The 20,798-nt window shown below is 47.8% G+C and overlaps 5 protein-coding genes across 5 annotated transcripts; 3 read left to right on the top strand and 2 right to left on the bottom strand.

The window, feature by feature from the left end:
* Positions 1 to 1,294: 1,294 nt before the first annotated feature.
* CLAFUR5_08390 (uncharacterized protein) lies at positions 1,295 to 1,777 on the top strand (the record flags this gene model as incomplete). The annotated part of the gene is made up of 1 exon (XM_047907538.1): positions 1,295 to 1,777. One exon carries the CDS (start codon positions 1,295 to 1,297, stop codon positions 1,775 to 1,777), a length of 483 nt encoding a protein of 160 aa, XP_047759409.1.
* Positions 1,778 to 2,238: 461 nt separating this feature from the next.
* CLAFUR5_08389 (uncharacterized protein) lies at positions 2,239 to 2,571 on the top strand (the record flags this gene model as incomplete). The annotated part of the gene is made up of 2 exons (XM_047907537.1): positions 2,239 to 2,388; positions 2,491 to 2,571. The coding sequence occupies 2 exons, from the start codon at positions 2,239 to 2,241 to the stop codon at positions 2,569 to 2,571; spliced, it is 231 nt and encodes a 76-aa protein (XP_047759162.1).
* A 317-nt stretch (positions 2,572 to 2,888) lies between these two features.
* Positions 2,889 to 3,758, bottom strand: CLAFUR5_08388 (Sphingomyelinase; the record flags this gene model as incomplete). The annotated part of the gene is made up of 1 exon (XM_047907536.1): positions 2,889 to 3,758. The coding sequence occupies one exon, from the start codon at positions 3,756 to 3,758 to the stop codon at positions 2,889 to 2,891; it is 870 nt and encodes a 289-aa protein (XP_047759548.1).
* Positions 3,759 to 4,271: 513 nt separating this feature from the next.
* Positions 4,272 to 5,582, bottom strand: CLAFUR5_08387 (Vacuolar protein sorting-associated protein vts1; the record flags this gene model as incomplete). Its single annotated transcript, XM_047907535.1, has 2 exons — positions 4,272 to 5,419; positions 5,474 to 5,582. 2 exons carry the CDS (start codon positions 5,580 to 5,582, stop codon positions 4,272 to 4,274), a joined length of 1,257 nt encoding a protein of 418 aa, XP_047759650.1.
* Positions 5,583 to 5,923: 341 nt separating this feature from the next.
* On the top strand, positions 5,924 to 7,471 carry CLAFUR5_08386 (Putative protein disulfide-isomerase; the record flags this gene model as incomplete). Its single annotated transcript, XM_047907534.1, has 1 exon — positions 5,924 to 7,471. One exon carries the CDS (start codon positions 5,924 to 5,926, stop codon positions 7,469 to 7,471), a length of 1,548 nt encoding a protein of 515 aa, XP_047759651.1.
* Between the last annotated feature and the right edge of the window lie 13,327 nt (positions 7,472 to 20,798).

The raw sequence follows: 20,798 nt of genomic DNA, 5'->3' as shown, positions 1-20,798 counted from the left end.
ATAGCAAACAAGATAGTATAGCTATATAGGCTATAGGGCACTATAGTAGCTTAATAAAGTATCTATCTATCTATCTATATAATCTATACTTTATTATATAGGTAATAATAGTAGGAGTAATAGTAAGATATAAAGGAATAAAGACGGGATATAAAGCTTACCTTACTTACCTTAGCTTACTTTACTTAAAGATAACTAACTTACCCTTCCTATAGTAGTAGTAATACCGAGGGCCTAACGTTACTACTATAGGAAGGCGGGGAGTTATAATAGGGTATACGTAATTATATAGGATTAGCTTATTTACTCTAGCGTACGAGCTAAGGGGGTATATCGCGATCTAAGCGTATATATAGGTAATAGCCTATTATTTAGACTTAAGGCTACGTACGCTAAGAATTAGGTAACTAATTAGTTACCTATAGTCTCTTTAAGAGTAATACTCGTCTGTTCTCGATAGAGATATATAATACATACTCTACTTTCGAAACACCCTATATAAGCCCGTATAATAACTTCCTATACTTCTAACGTAATAGTAGTAAGGTATAGCGCTAATAATACCTAGAATTATAATATAAGGCTATATATTGTAAACACGGCAATAGTAAGGTATATAGAGCATATAGGAAGGTAGAATACGGTTACTATAGGATTGCACTAAAAAAGCGTATCTAACGTTCCTATCCCTGTCGCTGTCTCACCCTTTGATTATTTAAGAATAGGCTGTTAGGAGCGGATGACCCATGTCCCTTGCCCCAGGAATCCAATGACCCGATGCCTCTCACCACCGCAGCATGCGCAGGTCCAGACAAGCCGTACGACCATCACATTCCTGCTCTCAAAGTAGCAGTCCTAGCGGTGCTGGTGGCACTGCGTACACGACATTGCACAGCGAGTCAGCTGAAACGGAGGTCGAAGCTACAGGTATGCTTATGGTTTCACACATAACGCCACAGTAGCAGGACCGTATAGCGTCCATCAATCATACTGCTTCAACACATTGCTATGCAGCTGCTGAGCGGAGTAGCTCGACTTGGCACCCGAAGTGTGTGTTCAGGACTTCTTAAATTGGAGCCGAATAAAGAAGTTGGGTCGGAACTGACGAGAACATGCCGAAAGGTAAGGTGATCGCGCTCCTGTTGAAGCTTGTTTCTTCTGAAATATTGTGCTTGGCAACATGCAGGAATCCACGAAGGTGACACAAGCACGAGGCATAAGAAGCGGGCGAGAGCGCCTCAAAAGCCAGCAAAAAGCAAGCCATATCGACTGATCCAAGTACACCAAGTCCACCATGAAGCTCTACCAGATATTCATGCTTGTTGCGGCTACCTTCCCCATTGCTCTAGCTGCCGACTACGCAACACCCAGCGCCTGCACCAAGACCATCGCACCAACATCATTCACCTGCTGCGGGACTATCGCGGCACACACAACAACAACATATACGAACTGCCATGGCTGTGCCCTCGAGTATGAGCCTACACCACAATGCAGGTGCATATCGAATCCGGTGACGGACTGGGAACTCACGACCACCGAGACTGCTTGTGCCGCCACATCAACGGCAAAGTGCAAGACCACCGCAACTTATACTGCCAATGGCTGCGGCGATTGTGGACACATTTATGCAACCACAAAAACGAGCCGTGTGGACTGCAAGGGATGCGCTCTGGCTGCGACTACGACGACGGGACCTGGGATCTGCATGTGTCCTACAGCGACGGAGACGACGGTGAAAGCGTGCAAGGCGAGCCCCAAGCCGACGATATTCTGAGTAGTGGGTGGAGAGCGTGGTTAGCCAAAGAATGTAATACTTCAGAAGATATGCTGCCATGTGATGCAAGATTCTCATCTTTCCACTCTCATGATGCTGCACATTTGTGTGTAACACGCTTCAGCAAAAGAACGAGTACGACCGGGCCAAGCGATCGTAAGCATGTTCACCGTTGCACAGAATTCACAGCTGAGAAACTGTGACCCGTCATCCAACACGAGGGCATCCAACCTACATCCTGACATCGCAGGCGTACACGTGTGACTGTAGCATACTGCCATTGGGATAACTAGAAGAGTAGCTTAAAGGTCCAAGTGAAGAAGCAACTTCAGCTCTTGCTTGACCAAGATATAAGATCAACAGTTGATCCGGCCTTTGCTACTCACACACACACCACAATCACACCCGTCCTGTCCTCGAGATACCATTATCCAACCTCGTCCTCCCAAACCTTCAACAACATGCATTCCCAGACCATCATCATCACGACCCTGGCTCTCGCCATCGCCGCCTCGGCGAAACCAAAAGCCACACCATGCACCATCACATCCACCTACACTGAGTCAGAATGCTGCCCCCAGTATCCAGCGCAGACCGAATGGATCATCTCCGTAAGTGCGAAGACCAGAGCACCTCGGCTCCTCCTCAGTACCAATCTCTTCAGCATTACCGTGTGGACATGGAAGATAGCTAACCCCTCCCCGTCCGAATAGAACTGCAAAGGCTGCCAGCTGCACACCGAGACGGTCCCACTCAACTGCTTCGCCCCCCTGCGAGGCCTCGCCAACTACTGATCCCGCTAAGACTACGACTATGACGGAGTGTGATCAGGTTATGAGCATTTTGCCTGTGGTGGACTAGATCTCGGGGATAGGAAACCTGCATGGGAGGTGTGGAGGTTATGGTAGGGTGAGTCGACATCAGGCTTTCACTTGCCTCGTGCGGACTGTGTGCGAGGCTGTGGCTGACACGAAGCGCAGTTGAACTGTCGAAGAGAGCGAAAGCGATCGGAATGACTCTCATTGTAGTCGCCCACAGCAGCGTCTCATGACCTTCAGACCATTCTCAATCCAAGTATCGTCTCGACCGCCACTGCCTCTCAGTAGGTCATCTACACCGTGCTCTGAGCAAAATCCACCAGCACCGCATTATGATCACTCAGAATACTCCCATCCGCCTGCAAGAACAGATCCGTAACATAGTCAAAAGCCGTAGCACTCAGCGTCACCGCGCTACCCCTCCTGTACAGCACCTTGTCCAGCGTCTCGCAGCTATTGTCCGTCGTAGGCTCCGGACACTCCGGCACGCCACCCGGTATCACACCACCATACTGAAACTGCACCCACGCATCCGTGAGTCCATTCTGGCCGCCAAAGATTCTGACATTATCCGTAGGGCGTGAGTAGAGCGTATTCGTATCGCCGAACACAACGACAGCGCGCCCAGCAGAATTGGCACCGATGTAATCCGCCACTTGTTGGATATTGCTTCGCCTTGCCGCTTCATCGTCATTACCACTGCCTGCATCCGCATGAAGATTATAGAAATCGATCTCAACCCCTTGTACAGGGTTCATTCTCATGAACGTAAATCCTTTAGGCGTAAGGCAGTCGCCTTTGTCGATGTAGCAGTCATCCCAAGTGATTCGGCGGTAGTCGCTCCAGCCGAAGTTAGCGAGGGTGTTGAGGCCGCTGCCGAAAGGAACGCCGCCGAAGGTCTTGGTTCGGAAAGGATGGTTGTCTGCTGCGTAGAGTTCCTCGTGGTAGTCGAAGTCTTCTTGGACTTGGATTACGTCGAAGGCGTATTGGGCGAATCGCTGGCCGATCATGGTGGCGGCATTTTCTTTGCCGCCTTTGATGCCATTGTCGTTAATGAATTCTGGGAGGACGGCTACGTTGAAGGAGAGGACGTTGAAAGAGCCTGAGGCGGCGAGGGCCGAGGATAGGAGGGGTGCGAGCGTTGTGAGGTGGCTTAAGTGCATCTTGGTGATTTCGAATGTTTTCTTAGCTGGAATTGTACATCACCTACTTGCCCTCGGACTTCTTATAGCTGTGTCAGTCCTAGCCGCTGTAGATATGCAGTTAGTGGGTGATGTCCAGGAAAGGCAGGTTACGTCCAGCTTATAGTGTACCCGCATAGTCGCCTGTGACACAACATCATTCGTCCATTGTCCACGTGCTCGCATTGCTATAGTTTCGATCGTTAGTTGGTGAGGTAGACATGCCAATGGCAGGATGGCCTGCTAGCACGACGTGATCAACAAGCGAGAAGCTGTGACGATCACGCTTGGCAGGGCTTGTCGTGTAGGAGGCACGGGAGGTAGCTCGGACTGTGCACAACGTGCCTGTTCCAGCGGACGCAGTATAGTGGTTTGCATAAATGCCGTGCAGGTTCCTTACAGCGCTTTCCTTCTGGCATTTCGTACCTTGTAATGTAAACAGTGGCGGACGCACCGCACCGCAGAGAACGGTGGCACGCCTCGCTTACGGCGCACTCAGCTCGCACCAAGACTGTTCAGAGCGCTTCTGAGTTCTTTGACAGCAGTGTTGACGTCCTCGAAGTTCAAAGCTGATATCGCCCACTTGGCATGCTTTTGCGCCGCCATGACTGAGTCGTCGTCTGTGCGATATCCTCCTGGCGGCGGTCCTGTACCGACAGCAGGCTGTGCGCGTAGCGGAGGAGCTTGCTGAGGTGCTGGGACAGGTGCTACTGGGGATGGAACGTGTATCGATGGAGCTGATGGTAGCTGAGTGTGCCTCTGGTATGATGTAGGGGCGCTCGGTCGATTCGGTGTTCCAATGCCAAAGCTACCGGGACTCGGTGCGCTTGGTGGTGCTTGTGATTGCCCGTGAAAATCAGCCAGATCAGAAGTTGCAAATGTTGATGGCGCTGATGGTGGCTGATCGACCGAGGCGACGCTGTTGACGTTTAGGGGCGCACCTGTTGGCTGGACTTCTCCCGGTCCCGCTGGGAAGTAGCCACCACCTATCGATCCGGCTCGACTGTTGATGTCTTCTGCTTGATCAATGGGCGATACATCGGGTTCTGCTTGGGGTGGCAGGGGTGTGCCTCCAGTCTGCAGGTCGTTCTGCATGATCGAATGAGGTCGAGACGGTTGCCTGCTCTCAGCCGCACTCTCCACAGTCGGCTGTTTATAGACACGAGCGTCGTTCTCCAGATTCTTCAGCTCCTGTTCGATACCATCGTCCATGGGCATATGTTCGGGCTGGGCTGGCTCTTCTATCACTGGATTCGAGGCATTTGGATCTTCTCCCGCCTTGAAGGCTTTTGCTACACGCAGTGCATGGAACTTGGCAAACTTGCTCTTGGCCTGAAACTCAGGTTCCAGAGGACCCCATATCCCTAGCAGATCCATGAATGTAGCCGATGCCTGAAAAGTGTCTGCCGTCTGTTTCGTGACCTTGTTGGTCCGTTGTGCCTCGTCGCCCTTGTTGAACGTCTCGAGCGCGAAATTTTCGATATATGCCTTGGCCGCCACATCGTCTACCACTGCATCGTTGGTGCTGTTTTCCGACTTGTATTGTTCGAGCTTATCCATGAGCTGGATAGCGTATGCGGTGCATTCTTCGTCGGTGGTGTGCAGCTGTTTCTCGAGGACCTTTTGCAGGATGTAGTATTCGCCTGGCAGCCATATCAGTCGGCTGTATGTCCTCTCTTACACTGGCAGTCGCGTACACCAATATGCCACTACCGGCCTGAACTTCTCGAGCTGAGCCGCTCTGGTTGCGAATCGTCCGACATCGGGCGCGGCTGCTTTGAGCTTTGCTGGGAGTGCCGCCGCCATGTCGATCAGCCTGGAAGGGGTGGGGATATTCTGTCCAGCTATTCAGTGGACGAGGAATTGTTGATATCGTGGAGAACTGAAATGCTGGCAGAAAGTGAGTGAATGTCTCTGCCTGCGCATGTGCCCACTCTTTCGTTCGTCAGGCACGTGCCATGCCGAGAGCTCTCCCCGCATGAACGAACGCCGAACTGCAGGGATCGCGAGCTGGAACTCTCGATGCTGTCGCTTCGGAGATCGTGACAACTTTCATGTACGAGGGCACCACTCATATGACCATGGTCCTCCTCTGAAACCTTCAGCAACAGTAGCAACTCTCTCACATACACTTCTCATCATACAACATGGTCAAGTCCCGGCTCGCTGCAGTTGCAGCATCTCTTCTCCTCCTTCAAACCGCCAATGCCTCACTCTACAGCAAATCATCTCCAGTCCTCCAAGTTGACGGCCGATCATATGACAGTCTGATCGCCAAGTCAAACCACACAGCCATTGTCGAGTTCTACGCGCCATGGTGTGGCCACTGCAAGAGCCTGCAGCCAGCCTACGAGAAGGCCGCCAAGTCACTAGCTGGACTCGCCAAGGTGGCCGCTGTCAATTGCGATGAAGAGACGAACAAGCCTTTCTGCGGCACAATGGGTGTGCAGGGCTTCCCAACGCTCAAGATCATCAAGCCGGGCAAGAAGCCAGGCAAGCCGATCGTCGAAGACTACCACGGACCAAGAGCTGCGAAGGGCATTGTGGATGCCGTGATAGACAAGATTCCAAATCATGTCAAGAAGCTGAAAGATGCCGATTACGCTGCTTGGGTGGCAGAGGGAGGTCCAAAGGCTATTCTGTTCACAGAGAAGGGTAGCGTGAGTGCATTGCTCAAGGCTACCGCGATCGACTTCTTGGGCGTGTTGGGCGTTGCGCAAATCAGGGACAAGGAGACAGAGGCTGTGGAGGCATTTGGGGTGGAGAAGTTCCCAACGCTTGTGCTGCTACCTGGAGATGGCAAGGACCCGATCACTTACGACGGCGAGCTTAAGAAGGATGCTATTGTAAAGTTCCTCTCTCAGGCCGCTTCACCAAATCCAGACGCTGCACCGAAGAAAGAGAAGCCGAAGAGTACCGACAAGGCCAAGGCATCGAAGTCGTCGTCCAGCTTTGCCAAGTCTTCTGCGTCTCATGCTTCGGAGGAGGCCAAGACTAAGGCGGCTACACAAACAGAGGAGACGATTGTGAACGATCCGACAGACTCGCCTAAGCCCGCGGTGGCAGCGCAGAAGCCGATCCAGCTTGAACCTGCCAAGCCGATCGCATCGTTGCAGGATGAGGTCTCGCTACAGCAGAAGTGCTTGAACGACAAAGCTGGCACCTGTGTTCTTGCGATCCTGCCAGAGGATGAGGTTCCATCGGAGAAGACGATTCAGGCGGTCACAAGTCTGAGCGAGCTTCATCACAAGCACGAGCAAGCTAAGCGTAACCTCTTCCCATTCTACCAGGTAGCATCTGTCAACACCCAAGGGGCTGCAATCCGTAAGCAGCTGGGCCTATCGTCATCCGATGTGGAGGTCATCGCAACGAACGGCAAGCGTGGTTGGTGGAGGCATTACACTGGCGGTGAGCTGAGCCTGACCAAGCTCGAGGACTGGGTCGATGCGATCCGCATGGGCGACTCGCCGAAAAAGAGCATCCCAGATGGACTGATTGTTGATGCTTCTACATTGCCAGCGGAGGTCAAGGTCGACACTGAGGCGATGAAGGAGGCGCTGAAGGGAAAGTTGCCGGAGGGAATGGAGATGATGATGGAGGAGATTGATGATGAGGAGTATGAGAGATTGATGAATGCGGGTAAGGAGAAGGCGGAGGCGGAGGCGAAGGCTGCGGATGATCATGATGAGCTGTGATGTGGTGATGTGTGTATGATAGTGTAGCGGACAAAAAGATGAAATTCCGTGACAGATCGTGGCTGTGTCAGCAATCTTCGTCCCATCGATATCGTATCATCCCAGTTTATCATTGCGAGGATAATGATGTTCACCATGATAGCTTCGTAACACATGAAGCCGGCCTGACTGACAAGGACAACAAGATAGTAGACTGGAGCTGTGCTACAAGTCTTTCCAAGTAGTGAAATCTGTCTTCAAAGAACGCGTATCTTTTCCAATCAACTTGGACCCAAGTTTTGACCAAGAATTCACCTCACGACAACGACGCACAGTATATATCGAATTAGCATCGCCTTCTGGCATAGCGAATAAAGATGCAGTGTCTTGAGTTGGGGTCCTTGGAAAGGGCAAAAAGATAGTAGACTGAAGCTGAGCTTCAAGTTCCGGGGAGGTTGTACTGCGACATCTAAGAGACTAGAACATGTTAGGGGCAGCATTAATGGTTCAATGCAAGCTATTACCTACTTCGAGCTCTTGCTGGGCTGTGGGCGTCCAAGGTCCGAAGGTCGTGTGTCTCCTGACGCGAGTTTGCGTCTTCCGAGATTGACCGAACAAGTTCCCCGCGCTTACCACCGCTTCTCTTCTAGATAATCTCAGCCTATCAGAACCCCTAACGCAAGCTCGCTTCGTTGCCTAATAGGCACAAGTCTAGGCTACTAAAGCGCAGGTAATCTAAGGGCGCAAGTCGCGAAAAGCGCTATCGCTACGTAGACGCGTACCTATTTTATACTATAATAGCTTACGATATTTAATTACTCTATACGTAATAATAGCGAAATTAAGATTTTTTTTTAAATTATTACTTCGCGGATCTATAGAATAAGGCATCCTCTATAATCTCCTATACACCGCTTATCTATAGCTATACTATAGTAAAAGCCTTAGAGATTTCCGTATAACCTATTTCTATATCCTATTTTAGTATATATACTATAGCGACTACTCCTCTACGACTACGTACCTATTTACGACGAGCTATAAGTTATCCTACGTATAGAGGTCGGCGCTATCGATCCGTAAAGAGATATTTAAGTAATACCGCGTAATAATAGAAATATAGCGTAGCTTAGAGCGTATACTATAGATCGCTAGTAGCGTAAACTAGGTAAATTTTGCGTAATATCTAGGAATATAACGGACCTAGTAGAAAGAGAAGGTCTAGAAGATAGTATACGGCTATCGTATTACCTTACTAGCGTATATTTACTTAAACCCGCGGGTACGTACCTAGACCTCGCGCCCGCTGACTAATCCGACTAGCGGCTTGGCGCCCGTATATAACTCTCGCGCCCTCCGCACCTCTCTTAGATAGAACATCTATTCGACTTGTACCTTACCCGACTACGTACTTATACCTACTTATAATATATCGTCGTAGCGTTATACGCGTATAGCTACTATATAAGAAGCCGTAGAAGAGAATTGTAAAGAATTAGATAATAAGGGTAATACTACGTTAGATTCGGACTTATTAGACGTACTAGATAATCTATAGAATCTTTCTAATATATAGTAAGGCCGAAATAAGGTATTATAAGTATTACTTAATAGTTTAGAGTATAAGGTCTATTAATAATTCCGGCTATAAGTATTTAAGGCGGCGATGTAGTCGCTACGCTAATATACTTCCGTATCTAATAATAAGTTGTATTGCTTGTATATAGACTCGATAATAGATAGATAGATTTGTTATTCCCCTGTTCTAGGACTCTATCCGGCCTATATAGGTATATATCTATTATTATATACGAAGGGAAACCCAAATAGGTGAAAACCCTTCCCGCCCCCGACTACTCCTTATCTAGATTAGCTTTCCCCCTAAACGTACGTAGTCTATGTCACTACCCCGTTAGCCCCCGCTCCTAGCCGGTCTTCTCGCGCTACGTCGTACCCTCTCTTCCTATACTGCTCCTACTAGGCGGTACTGTTCTAGCTAGCCCTTCTCTAGTATCTAGTTCGTAATACGCCGTAGGTCCTTAGCGTTGTTAAGAAGTACCCTAATCGTCCGGTTCCTCGCCTTTACTATCTACTCCCCCCTTCCTAGCGACCACCTCGGATAGACGAGGAGTGCGTGCCGTACGTTCTAGGAGCGATAGCCGTAGGGGTAGCTAGTATTCGTGTATCCTAGAACCTTCCTCTATAATAGGTACCCCTAGAGGCCGATGTGTTCGCTTGGTAGTTAGGTTACTATACTACTCTATACCCTCGTAAGGCGGTAGTAGATAAGCTTCGGGGGGTGCTTAACCGCGGATTTTGTAGCTAACTATTCCTTAGGTTGTCCCGCTAGCTAAGGGCGTCTACTATGCCCTACAACCTAGTTGTTCCACCTCTCTTTCTATAGTTGCTCTATAAACGATTTCTTACCTTCCTATTATATTACTAGCTATTCGTCCCTTACCCGGTAGTTCGGCTCGTTTCCGGGTCGAATGCCCTTATACGCTAGTACTAATTCGCGGGCCCTTACGACTGTACTAGCGATGACCTTCTATACTAGTACTATGCCTACTTACCTAAGTAGGAGGTCCGTAGTCCCTAGATATATAGGTCGATCGGCGGTATAGCGGTCTCGTACTTAAGTATCCTCGTTAGTGTCGACTTATATACCCCGGTGACCTTCCTTAGGCATTAGTTTTAGATCTTCGCTAGCGGCGCGACGAGTCCCTTCGATAGGTAGGCCCTCTCGCCTAAGGACTACACTTAGCTACTATAGGTAAGGACTGGCCGTATAATAGCCGTATATAGAAGTCGTGACTACCGGAAGTCCGCCCCCTATATAGACGTAGTGAGCCTCTAGTATAATGCTATATTCTGTTTAGCTTTCCGTAATATTGCCTATACGTACTTCCTCTACCGTAGCGCCGGGTCTACCTATAGTCCGAGGATCCTAAGCTAATTTGCCGGGTTAGTCGTATACCCCTATATCTAGATAGAAGCTTATATATTATAGAACCGTGGCCGGCGCGTAAAGTGTATTAGATTGTACTTTTCTAGGGCAAACCGAGCCCTATACCTCCTAGCCTAGTCCTCGTAGATCTTGTGCTTCTCTTCTAGTAGCCTACAGTTCTCCTTAGTCGAGGAAGACTACGCTAGGATGTTTATGTCGTCTACGAAGCCGCTCGTAGCGGTGTTCTAGGATTCTAGGGCTAGGAGTAGCGTCGCTATAAAGAAGAGGAACAGAATAGGTACTAGCGTTAAGCCTTACGGGATTCTAGTATAGACTGCTTGAAATAGGCTTCTATACTAGCCGACTAGGATCGACGTACTACGGTTTTAGAGGTAGGACCGTACGAAGTTGACAAGCTACTTAGGGAGTCCTTTCGACCTTAGGATATAGAGTAGCCGCGGGTGTAATACGTAGTCGAAGGCTCCTAATATGTCTAGGCTAAGTAAGGAAGCCACCTTGTCCCTATTCTTATACTAGATAGCCTTTACCTAAGAGGTAATAAGTTCTATCGCGGATAGCGTCGATCGCTATAGGCGCGCACCTATCTAGGTGTCCGGGAGTAGGGAGTGTTCCTCTACCGCCTCGGAGAGTCTCGTTATAACTAGCTTCTTAAGCGCCTTCCTAAGAGTGTTAAGGAGCGCAATTAGGCGGTACGACTTTACCTACGTATAGTCTTCCTTCTACGGCTTACGTAGGACCACTATCGTCGATTGTTTAAATACTATCGGGTAGTATCCGGTCTATAGGCAGGCGTTAAAAATCGCTACGACTACTAGGGCTAGTTGATCTCTACACTTCTTTAGTAGCTCGTTTAGGATCCTATCCGGCCCCGGGGCTTTCTTCGCCGGTAAATTCCTTAGTATAGCGGCAACTTCTCTCTCGGACACCTCCTATTAGACCGCGATACTAGGGGCTAGGGGAGTAGAGCTGTTTATGTCGCTTAGATTAGCCTCGACTAGGGGCGGGAAGAACTTGTAGCTAGTAGACGCGCCTTGGCCTCGGGGTCGCTAACCGGGCTACTAGGCGATTATAGCGCTAGGATAGAGAAGGAGGGGCCCTATATAGGGTCCTATCGGGCCCATTTCGCTAGCTTCTACAACCTCTCTAGCTTGCCGGCGATTTCTTCTACTATAGCCCTCTAGCCGACTGCTTTCTCCCTCCGTATTATAGCTTTCTTCTATTAGTATGCCTCCCTATATACGTTCTAGGCCTCCTCGCTATAGCTGCTCGTCTATACCCGGCGGGCTCTTATTACTTCTCTTACTACCGTAGTGCACTCCGGCGTCTAGTATAGTTTAGACTATATCGTTAGTTAGGTAAGCGGAACGTAAAGTAAGGTCGCTTTTCTTATTTCGTCTATTAACCCCTAGACTGCTTCGTCTATCTCGTCTTTACTGTTATATTACTACTACGCGATCTAGACTAGCCTCTTAGAGTTATCGAGGTACGCCTAGATATTGGCCTAGTAGGCCTTTCCCTAGTTTAGCTTAGGGGTTCTCGCTAGTATACGTTATATCTATATCGTAATAGAGGTCCTGACTAGTATGTAGTCTAACGACGCCTCGAGTTTATGTTCGATCCTATAGTAGGTTACCGTATAGTAGTAGCTATCTAAGATCTAGGAGAGGTCGATCGTGCCTTAGAGTCCCCCTCTCTTCTAGGTGCCTAGGTCCTTTAGGGTATTAAGGGCAATTACGTTGCTCGCTATTAAGTCGAGTACTTCGTCGGCTATAGGGTACGGCTATATAAGGCTTTCCTAGGAAGGGTAGTATATATTAAAGTCTCCTACTACAATGTGGCACCCTTGTCTCTTAAGCGCACTGTCTAGGTATCTATAGACCCCTAGGTCGCGGCTAGACCTCGAGGCTAGCGGTTATATATATAGGTTGTATATCTAGGTGCTACCTACGTAGAGGGAGGTAATATCGCCCCCGCCTTCTTCGTCTACGTAGTACACTACCTCCTAGTCGGATTCTAGTATGTCCTTACTAATATAGAAGTACGTACGGGGTCTACCGTCGCCTCGTAGGTATGTCGTATAGCCTAGTAACTTATAGGTCGTTAGTCTCTTATAGTATAGGTTAATCTATAGCTCCTAGATTATAAGGACGTAGTAGACGCGCGTGTCCGCCTCGTATAGGAAATGGTTCTAGACTATATCCTTACTATAGTTAACGTTATACTAGATAATGCTAAGCGTGTCGAGGCTAGTTATCGGTATCGAGAATCATTTCCTCTATATCGTCCTATATCCTACTACCCTATACGTCCTAGTCTACGCCTATCGGCTATATACTAAAGGGGAGCCGGGCCTAGTTAGATTCCCTCGCCGTAGCTAGTAGAGTACGTGGCCTCCTATAAGCCCTAGGTTACGTATCCTTTATATCGTTCTCGGCCCTAGGGCGCTTATGGCCGACCGCCGCTAGCTAGTTCCGGGAAAGGCTAGCCTTACGGTCGCCGTAGAATCTTAGGGCGACGGTTCTGTTTGTGATGGCCTTGTTTTTCGCTAGTTTCCGCTATAGGCATTCCGCGCTATACGATAGGTAGTGCCCTAGACAGTTCGCGTACCGCCTTATAGCCGATATATAGTCTCTAGATATATAGTCTCCTATATAGTTTGAGAAGGCCTACTTACTTATATACGTATAGGTTTAGTGTCTATACTGTTAGCATTTGAAGTATTAGAGGACACGAAAGGATAAGGAGTACTTTTCTACTATCTTAAGGCTATATTGCTAGATTAGGCCTTGTTCTATCGCTAGATCCGCTACTTTCGCGTCTTATAGCTATACTATTAGCGCCGAGGCCTCCTTACCTTCTAGCCATTTCCTATAGAGCCAAGCCGCCTTCTAGATTAGAGAGTTAAGAGTAACCGGGTTATCCTCTTAGAGAGTACGTAGGTGACCTTAGTTAGTTAGGTCGAACTCCTTAGGTATATCGTAGACTAGGATCGTAAATTACTTCGTTAAGACTTTCGCTAATGCCGTAACCTTAGATACCTACTATAGCTATACCTCTAGGTACCTCCTAGTAGTAGTAGAGCTAGTATAGATCTATAGAGTACCGTTAGACTATTAGTTTACTACGACCACCTCTAGTTATTTAATTCGTTAGGCGAGCTCCTTGTTCGATAGCTTCGTAACTTCGGCCTAGTCTTCCTTTCCTATAATACGGATCGTAACTATATCGTACGTTAGGCGGGGGCCTAGTATCGATGCCGCGACCGATACCTAGCTATAGGGGTATTAATTCCGGGTGGCCTTACTAATCGCTTAAGACGTCGTCCTTATTTCTTATTACCCTCGGTAATACGACAGTATAAGCGCGGTACGTAGCTAAGTAATCACTACCTATAGAGACCGGTATAGGAGCTGATCGTTAGTTTCTATACTTTTTACGTCCTCTATAAGTTGCTACTAGTTGTCTTAGGGGAGCTTCGCCTATAGAGCCGTAGGCGCCGGTAGTACCGTAGCCTAGGCTACTATTACCTAGGAGTTACCTAATATAGCTAGGCACCTCCGCGGCGTTTAGAGCTAAGGAAATAGGGTGAAGAGAACTTTAAGCTATCTAGATTGAATAAGGTAGAACTCCCTTAATCCTAGGGGTAGTGGCCTACTTTATAGATCGTTAGAATGCTCGTCGTAAATAGGTCCTATTCCTCTAGGGTAACTAGTAATACCGCCGTTAGCTAGTTCACTACTATCGAACCCTCCGTTAATGTTATATATACTAATAAGTCAGTTAAGAATCTAGAAAGCAAGTTCGATAATAAGAATATAAACCTTAACCGTTAGCTCGATTAGCTAGAGATTAAGCTGTCCGTAATATAGTTCTAGATTATCGAGGACGGACTACGCTATATCCTTAACTACCTAGACGGGTACCCGTACTAGCTATATAATCCGCGAGTACCCTCTAAGCGTACTAAGCGCAATTACGTCAACCTCTTTAAGTCTATCGATAGGATAATCTAATTCCTTATCGATCGGTATAGTAAGAAGGACGTCGTAGGTAAGGCCTTCTAGAAGCTCTAGGTCTTATAGTAGGGTAAGAACGAGTCATTTTCTATCTTTATCGCTAAGTACGACGAATAGCGTAGCTTATACGACCTATTAGCTAAGACTAATCACCGCGGTAAGGTTAACCATAAATATATAGAGGCACTACCTATAGAGACTAAGGACCGCGAAGACTTAGTCGACCTATACTATAAGCTCGAAGCTAAGTTCAAGCGCCTAAAGTCAAAGACCCTAGCTACACTACGACCACCTCGTAGTACTAGCGGTAGTAATAGCGGTAGTAACGGCACTATACCTACCGCGCCCGGCGTAGCCTAACGTTTAGGCCTTAAGCTATACGCTTAGATACCGCGCGAATCTAAGGAACTTAAGAAGCTCGAGCCTAAGGAGAAGGCTAGTATTATCGTAGTAGGCGGTTATATCCGCTACCGCTATATAGACTATAACTACCTATACAAATAGACCTAAATAGCGAGAGACCTGCATAGGCTATAGGGCACTAAAACAGGCGAATGAATAATCTATCTATCTATATAGACTATAACTTATACTCGCTAGACTACCCTATTAAGTAGTATAAGCGCCCTCCGCCGCGCGCGAATACTAGCTCTATAATATAGATACCGGCTAGCCCTTAGTGATAGAGAAATAGCTAGACTAACGCTTAAGTACGACAACCGTTAGTCCTACTTACGAACATAATACTAAGAAGGAAACATAGCGAGATACGGTAATATAAGGACTAGAGTACGCTTTACGTATATTAGTAAGCTCTCTAATACCGCCTATTATACGAGGGGTACTAAGGCCGAGAGTGTCCCCTTACCTTATAATGCCTAGTAGTATAGATAGTAATCAAGCTCTTACCTTCCTTAATTATAGTGCCACCTCTTAGTATATAAATTCTGTATACGCTCGTGAATATAATCTTCCTCGACTCTAGGAAGAACCTCTTTAATTAGGACTAGCTAATAGCGGCTCCGCTAACGAGCTTATTACCGAGTCTACGTACTTTCCTTTTAATATCGGCGGCTACGTCGAAATCCTTAGCTACTATTTAGTAGAATTACTAGAGTATAATATCGTGCTCGGCTCTAGTTAGTTCGTAGACTACAAACTAGAGATATAATAGGAGAAGGGCATTATAATAATGAATCATTTGAAATGCCGTACCTATAAGGCAAACTAGAGGTCTAATAAGTACCTAATAGTACAGTCTATTAACTATCTAGCTACGCTAGTACTATTAGGCAATTATCGACCGCCGATAGTAGAAGATAACCCCGACGAAGTTACCGCTCCTACGCTATCGTTACCTAAGCATATACCCTAACTATAGTTCTATACGACGTTTAAGGACGAAGAGAATGACTTCCGTACGTATACTCGATAACCGTTACTAGTAGACGGTATTAAGACGTTAAAGCGACCGTACTAATATATAAAACAAAAGTAACGAGTTGTTAAACTAGAACTAGAGATCGATATCGTAAATATCTCCGCGGCCTACGTAGTAAAACTAGCTCGTAAGAAAGGAGCGGAAGTCTATATAATATAGATTATACTACCTAGTCAGAAGCACTACGCTAATCTATTACGAGCTTACGTAATAGATAGATAGATAGATATTTCATTAAGCTGTTGTAGTGCCCTTTGGCCTATGCAGCTATGCTATCTTGTTTTTGTATATATAGAGGGGAAACCGTGTTGGTGAAAACCCCTCCTCCTTCCCGCCTGTCTTTTCCTCCTCGTTGTCGTCTTAAATTTCCCTTGTTAGGGGTACGCTAGTGTCATGGGCCTGCCCTGATGACTACCCTATCTGCAACCCCCCTCGCTTCCGCCTCTTGTCTATCCACTCCTCCGTCTCGCTCGCGAGGCTAAACTGCTGGAGGTATCCCTGCTGTAGTATCCACCGAGAGATTCGGCGAATGTTGCCTTTGTCCCTAATAATTGACTTGTAGTCTCTCCTTCCCGCTTGGTGCCTCCAATTTCCCCTGCCTCTCGCCCACTGCGGGCATCGTAGTAGCATATGTTCTGGGTTTTGCGATGGGTAGCCACACTGGCAGGCTGGGCTATAGATGTCTAGTGCGCGTCTCCTGAACAGGTAGGCCCTTAATCCAATGTGTTCGGACCTGATTTGGATCGCTATGCTTGCTTCGGCCCTTGTCAGGTCCCTATATAGCTGGTAATTGTGTCTCTGGAAGGCTCGGAGCGCTATCGGGCCTGTTGTCTTAGGGGGCTTCCTTTTCCAGTCCTGCTCCCATAGGCAGCTCGCTATCTGTTCCGCTAGGTTTTGGGTCTTAGCCTTGCTCCCGCCGGCCTGGCGAGTCCTACGCTCCTCCTCCTTTCGTGCTAGCCATTCGGTGCTTGTCTGTACGGCCGTAAAGGTAGTAAGGTCATCCTCTTTTTGGCTTGTCCTATATCCTACCCCTCTCCGGTAGCGGCTTTCTATCTTATTCTTTGCCTCCTGGATCGTGGTTTGTGCTAGGTAACCTGTCGTCTTTGCCGCGTATTGAATTCTCATTCCCCGGATGTACTGGCCGATTAGTGGTATTCCTGTCTCCATTTCTACCGTGCTTGTTGACGTTGTCTTGTATGCGCCTAGTACCCTACGTAGGTTGCCTGCCTGTGTCCTGTTTAGGGGTTGCTCTATCCGTTTCGGGATCGGCTTGCCTGCGCCTCCTGTTCCCCAAATCTGTGCCCCGTACAACATAGCTGGTCTGACGATCGCCTTATACATTACTCTTGCCTTGTCGAATGTTGCTCCCTATGTAGATGCCGTAAGCCTCTTTATCGAGGCTTCATTGACTTGCGCTCGACTCTGGGCTTTCTTAATCTGTACATTCCAGCTTAGCTTCGGGTCGAGCCAGATCCCTAGTACTCGTAGCTCCGCTAATGGCTTGGTCTCGTAGCCTTGGATTCTTACCGCCGCCTTTATATTATGGTGTGTTCTCGCTTTACTGAAGTGTATAAGTTGGTACTTTTCAGGGGCGAACCGGGCACTATGCTTCTTTGCCCACTCCTCGCATTTCTTGTGCCTATCTTCAAGGAGGCGACAGTTCTCTTCTGTCGAGTCTGACCAGGCTAGGATGTTTGTATCGTCTACGAACCCCGATGCTAAGGTTTGCGGAGAGGTGAGTAGGGGGATTAGATCCGACATAAATATCAGAAACAGGATAGGGGAGAGAGTAGATCCCTGAGGTATTCTAGTCTCTGCCTTCACCGGGTCGGACGTGTACCTTCCTAGGACTAGGTATGTCGTCCGTTCCTAGAGAAAGGAGAAGACGAACGACGTTGCCTACTAGGGGATGCCTTTCTGCTGTAGGATATGTATTAGCCTTTGGTGTGAGACGTTGTCGAAGGCCCCTGCGATGTCGAGGCAAGGAAGGAATCGTATTTAGCAAGCTAGGTACGAGATAAGGTGACAAGTCTTAACCGCGCTTTCCTACTCATCTAGCACCACCGTGTAGCCTCGTTTCGAGAGGTTAGCCCGGAGCAAAAGCTTCCCTCTACGCCCTCCCTCCCTGTTTGCTCCTTAAGCCAATATCCACCTCCATAGGCCTAAGCCCTTTAGTGCTCTCTATTGACCGACATGCGCATCCGTCCTCTCGGGCTATACAGACAGTGTTAGCCGTCGCTACTAGTGTACACCACGCCCCAGGTTTTGACGCCCTTCGCGTTACCGCAGCCTATCTCTAGAAAGCGGCCGTCCATGCCTCGCAGGTTTGCTCGGGGCACACACCACGCCGGGCAGCGTACTCCTTGCGTTTCCACCTACTAACCAATATGAAGTTCCTTATCACCCTGCCCTCGATCCTCCCCGATCACAGAACTAATCCACTTGCATTGTACGTCTTTTCCCCGTCCTAACAGCCGTCTTTTCCTTGCTTAGGCTATCGTCTTTTCCTCGTCGCAATCTACTATGTCAGACTAGGTGCGTTGTGTAGCGGGACAGGCAGTGCCTTAGGCAAAACCCTCGTTCCTATACCGGGTGTTCAACAGGCCCTTATAGGCTTCGTCGCGTGTCCACCTACCCACCGCATTGCCCGCTAGCAAACACCAGATTGTTTCGTAGTCCGCTCGACGCCGTTACATAGTCCGCTCAGTTGTTGTTCTGTAGTCCGCTCGTCTAATGTTCGTCGCTTAGCCCGCTCGGTTTGCGGTCTCCGGAGGTGAAAATTCTGCACTTATACCAGAGGTGTCCTGTCGAGCGTATAGGCCACGGTTCCGCGCCCTTCTTACACGTAGAAAGAAGAGGGACTCGCTCCCGACACGAGTACACGCTCGTCGGATGGTTTTCATACCCGTTTTGCTAGTAGTCCTCTATTCGCCGCGGCTTCGCCTACGCTACGCGCCCGTCGCGCCCACGACGCTCTAGCGTGAGAATACTTGGCTCTCTCGTAGCTAGACGAGAGGTTCGTAGCCGACACTACGTACAGGTGATTCTCGTCGTCGACCGAGCTTACGTAATAGTAGCGACTAGCTAAGACTTTGATCCTACTAGGCTCTACGCTATAAACCTTCGAAAGGTGTAGTTAGTACACCCCTTAACAGTATATATAATAATAGTAAATAGCGACTTCGACAGATTTATAAAAGGCAAAGATAAGGCCTAAGATACTAAGGTCTACTTACCCTAAGGACTATACGATTTTTGAGGACTGTTTTAACCGTTAGGATATATCGAAGATCCTACCTTACCGCCCTAGCAAAGACTATAAAATATACCTTAAAGACAAAACCAAGTCACCTCCTTTTAAGCGGCTATACGTAACGTCGTCTCGTAAGAATAAGGTAATTAAGAAGTAGGTCGACGATTAGCTAGAATCTAGAGCGATATAATAAAGTACGAGCCCGGCTTCTATACTAGTACTAATTCTACGTAAACTAGGCGGCGGTCTACTAGTCTATATCGACTATAGAGCTCTTAACGCCCTTACGGTCAAAAGTAGATACCTAATACCGCTATTCTAAGAAACGCTAAACCGCCTAAATAGGAAGAAGTACTTTACTAAACTCGATATTATCTCTACCTTTAATCGTATTTGTATTACGGAGGGCTACGAATAGAAAACTACGTTTAGTACTCGCTATAGTTAATTGGAGTATATAGTAATGCCTTTCGGCCTATATAATACTCTAGGAACATTCTAATTATATAATAACGATACGCTTAGGGAGTATCTCGATGACTTCTATTTAGTATACCTAAATAATATCCTGATCTTTAGCGACATATTCGAGAAACATATATAATACGTACGTAAAGTACTATAACGTATACGTAAAGCCGGCCTATAATTAGATATCGATAAATAGATAGATAGATAGATTTGTTATTCACCTATTCTAGGACCCTATCCGGCCTATATAGGTATATATCTATTGTTATATACAAAGGGAAACCCGAATAGGTAAGAACCCTTCCCGCCCCTAACTACTCCTTATCTAGATTAGCTTTCCCTCTGAACGTACGTAGTCTATATTACTACCCCGTTAGCCCCCGCTCCTAGCCGGTCTTATCGCGCTACGTCGTATCCTCTCTTCCTATACTGCTCCTACTAGGCGGTACTGTTCTAGCTAGCCCTTCTCTAGTATCTAGTTCGTAATACGCCGTAGGTCCTTAGCGTTATTAAGAAGTGCCCTAATCGTCCGGTTCCTCGCCTTTACTATCTACTCCCCCCTTCCTAGCGACTACCTCGGACAGACGAGGAGTGCGTGCCGTACGTTCTAGGAGCGATAGCCGTAGGGGTAGCTAGTATTCGTGTATCCTAGAACCTTCCTCTATAATAGGTACCCCTAGAGGCCGATGTGTTCGCTTGGTAGTTAGGTTACTATACTACTCTATACCCTCGTAAGGCGGTAGTAGATAAGCTTCGGGGGGTGCTTAACCGCGGATTTTGTAGCTAACTATTCCTTAGGTTGTCCCGCTAGCTAAGGGCGTCTACTATGCCCTACAACCTAGTTGTTCCACCTCTCTTTCTATAGTTGCTCTATAAACGATTTCTTACCTTCCTATTATATTACTAGCTATTCGTCCCTTACCCGGTAGTTCGGCTCGTTTCCGGGTCGAATGCCCTTATACGCTAGTACTAATTCGCGGGCCCTTACGACTGTACTAGCGATGACCTTCTATACTAGTACTATGCCTACTTACCTAAGTAGGAGGTCCGTAGTCCCTAGATATATAGGTCGATCGGCGGTATAGCGGTCTCGTACTTAAGTATCCTCGTTAGTGTCGACTTATATACCCCGGTGACCTTCCTTAGGCATTAGTTTTAGATCTTCGCTAGCGGCGCGACGAGTCCCTTCGATAGGTAGG

This window comes from Fulvia fulva, chromosome 3, assembly GCF_020509005.1.
Source record: "Fulvia fulva chromosome 3, complete sequence".
Classification (NCBI taxonomy): Eukaryota; Fungi; Ascomycota; class Dothideomycetes; order Mycosphaerellales; family Mycosphaerellaceae; genus Fulvia; species Fulvia fulva.
The sequence above is the reverse complement of the archived record's forward strand: the minus strand, read 5'-3'. Positions and strand labels throughout refer to the sequence as shown.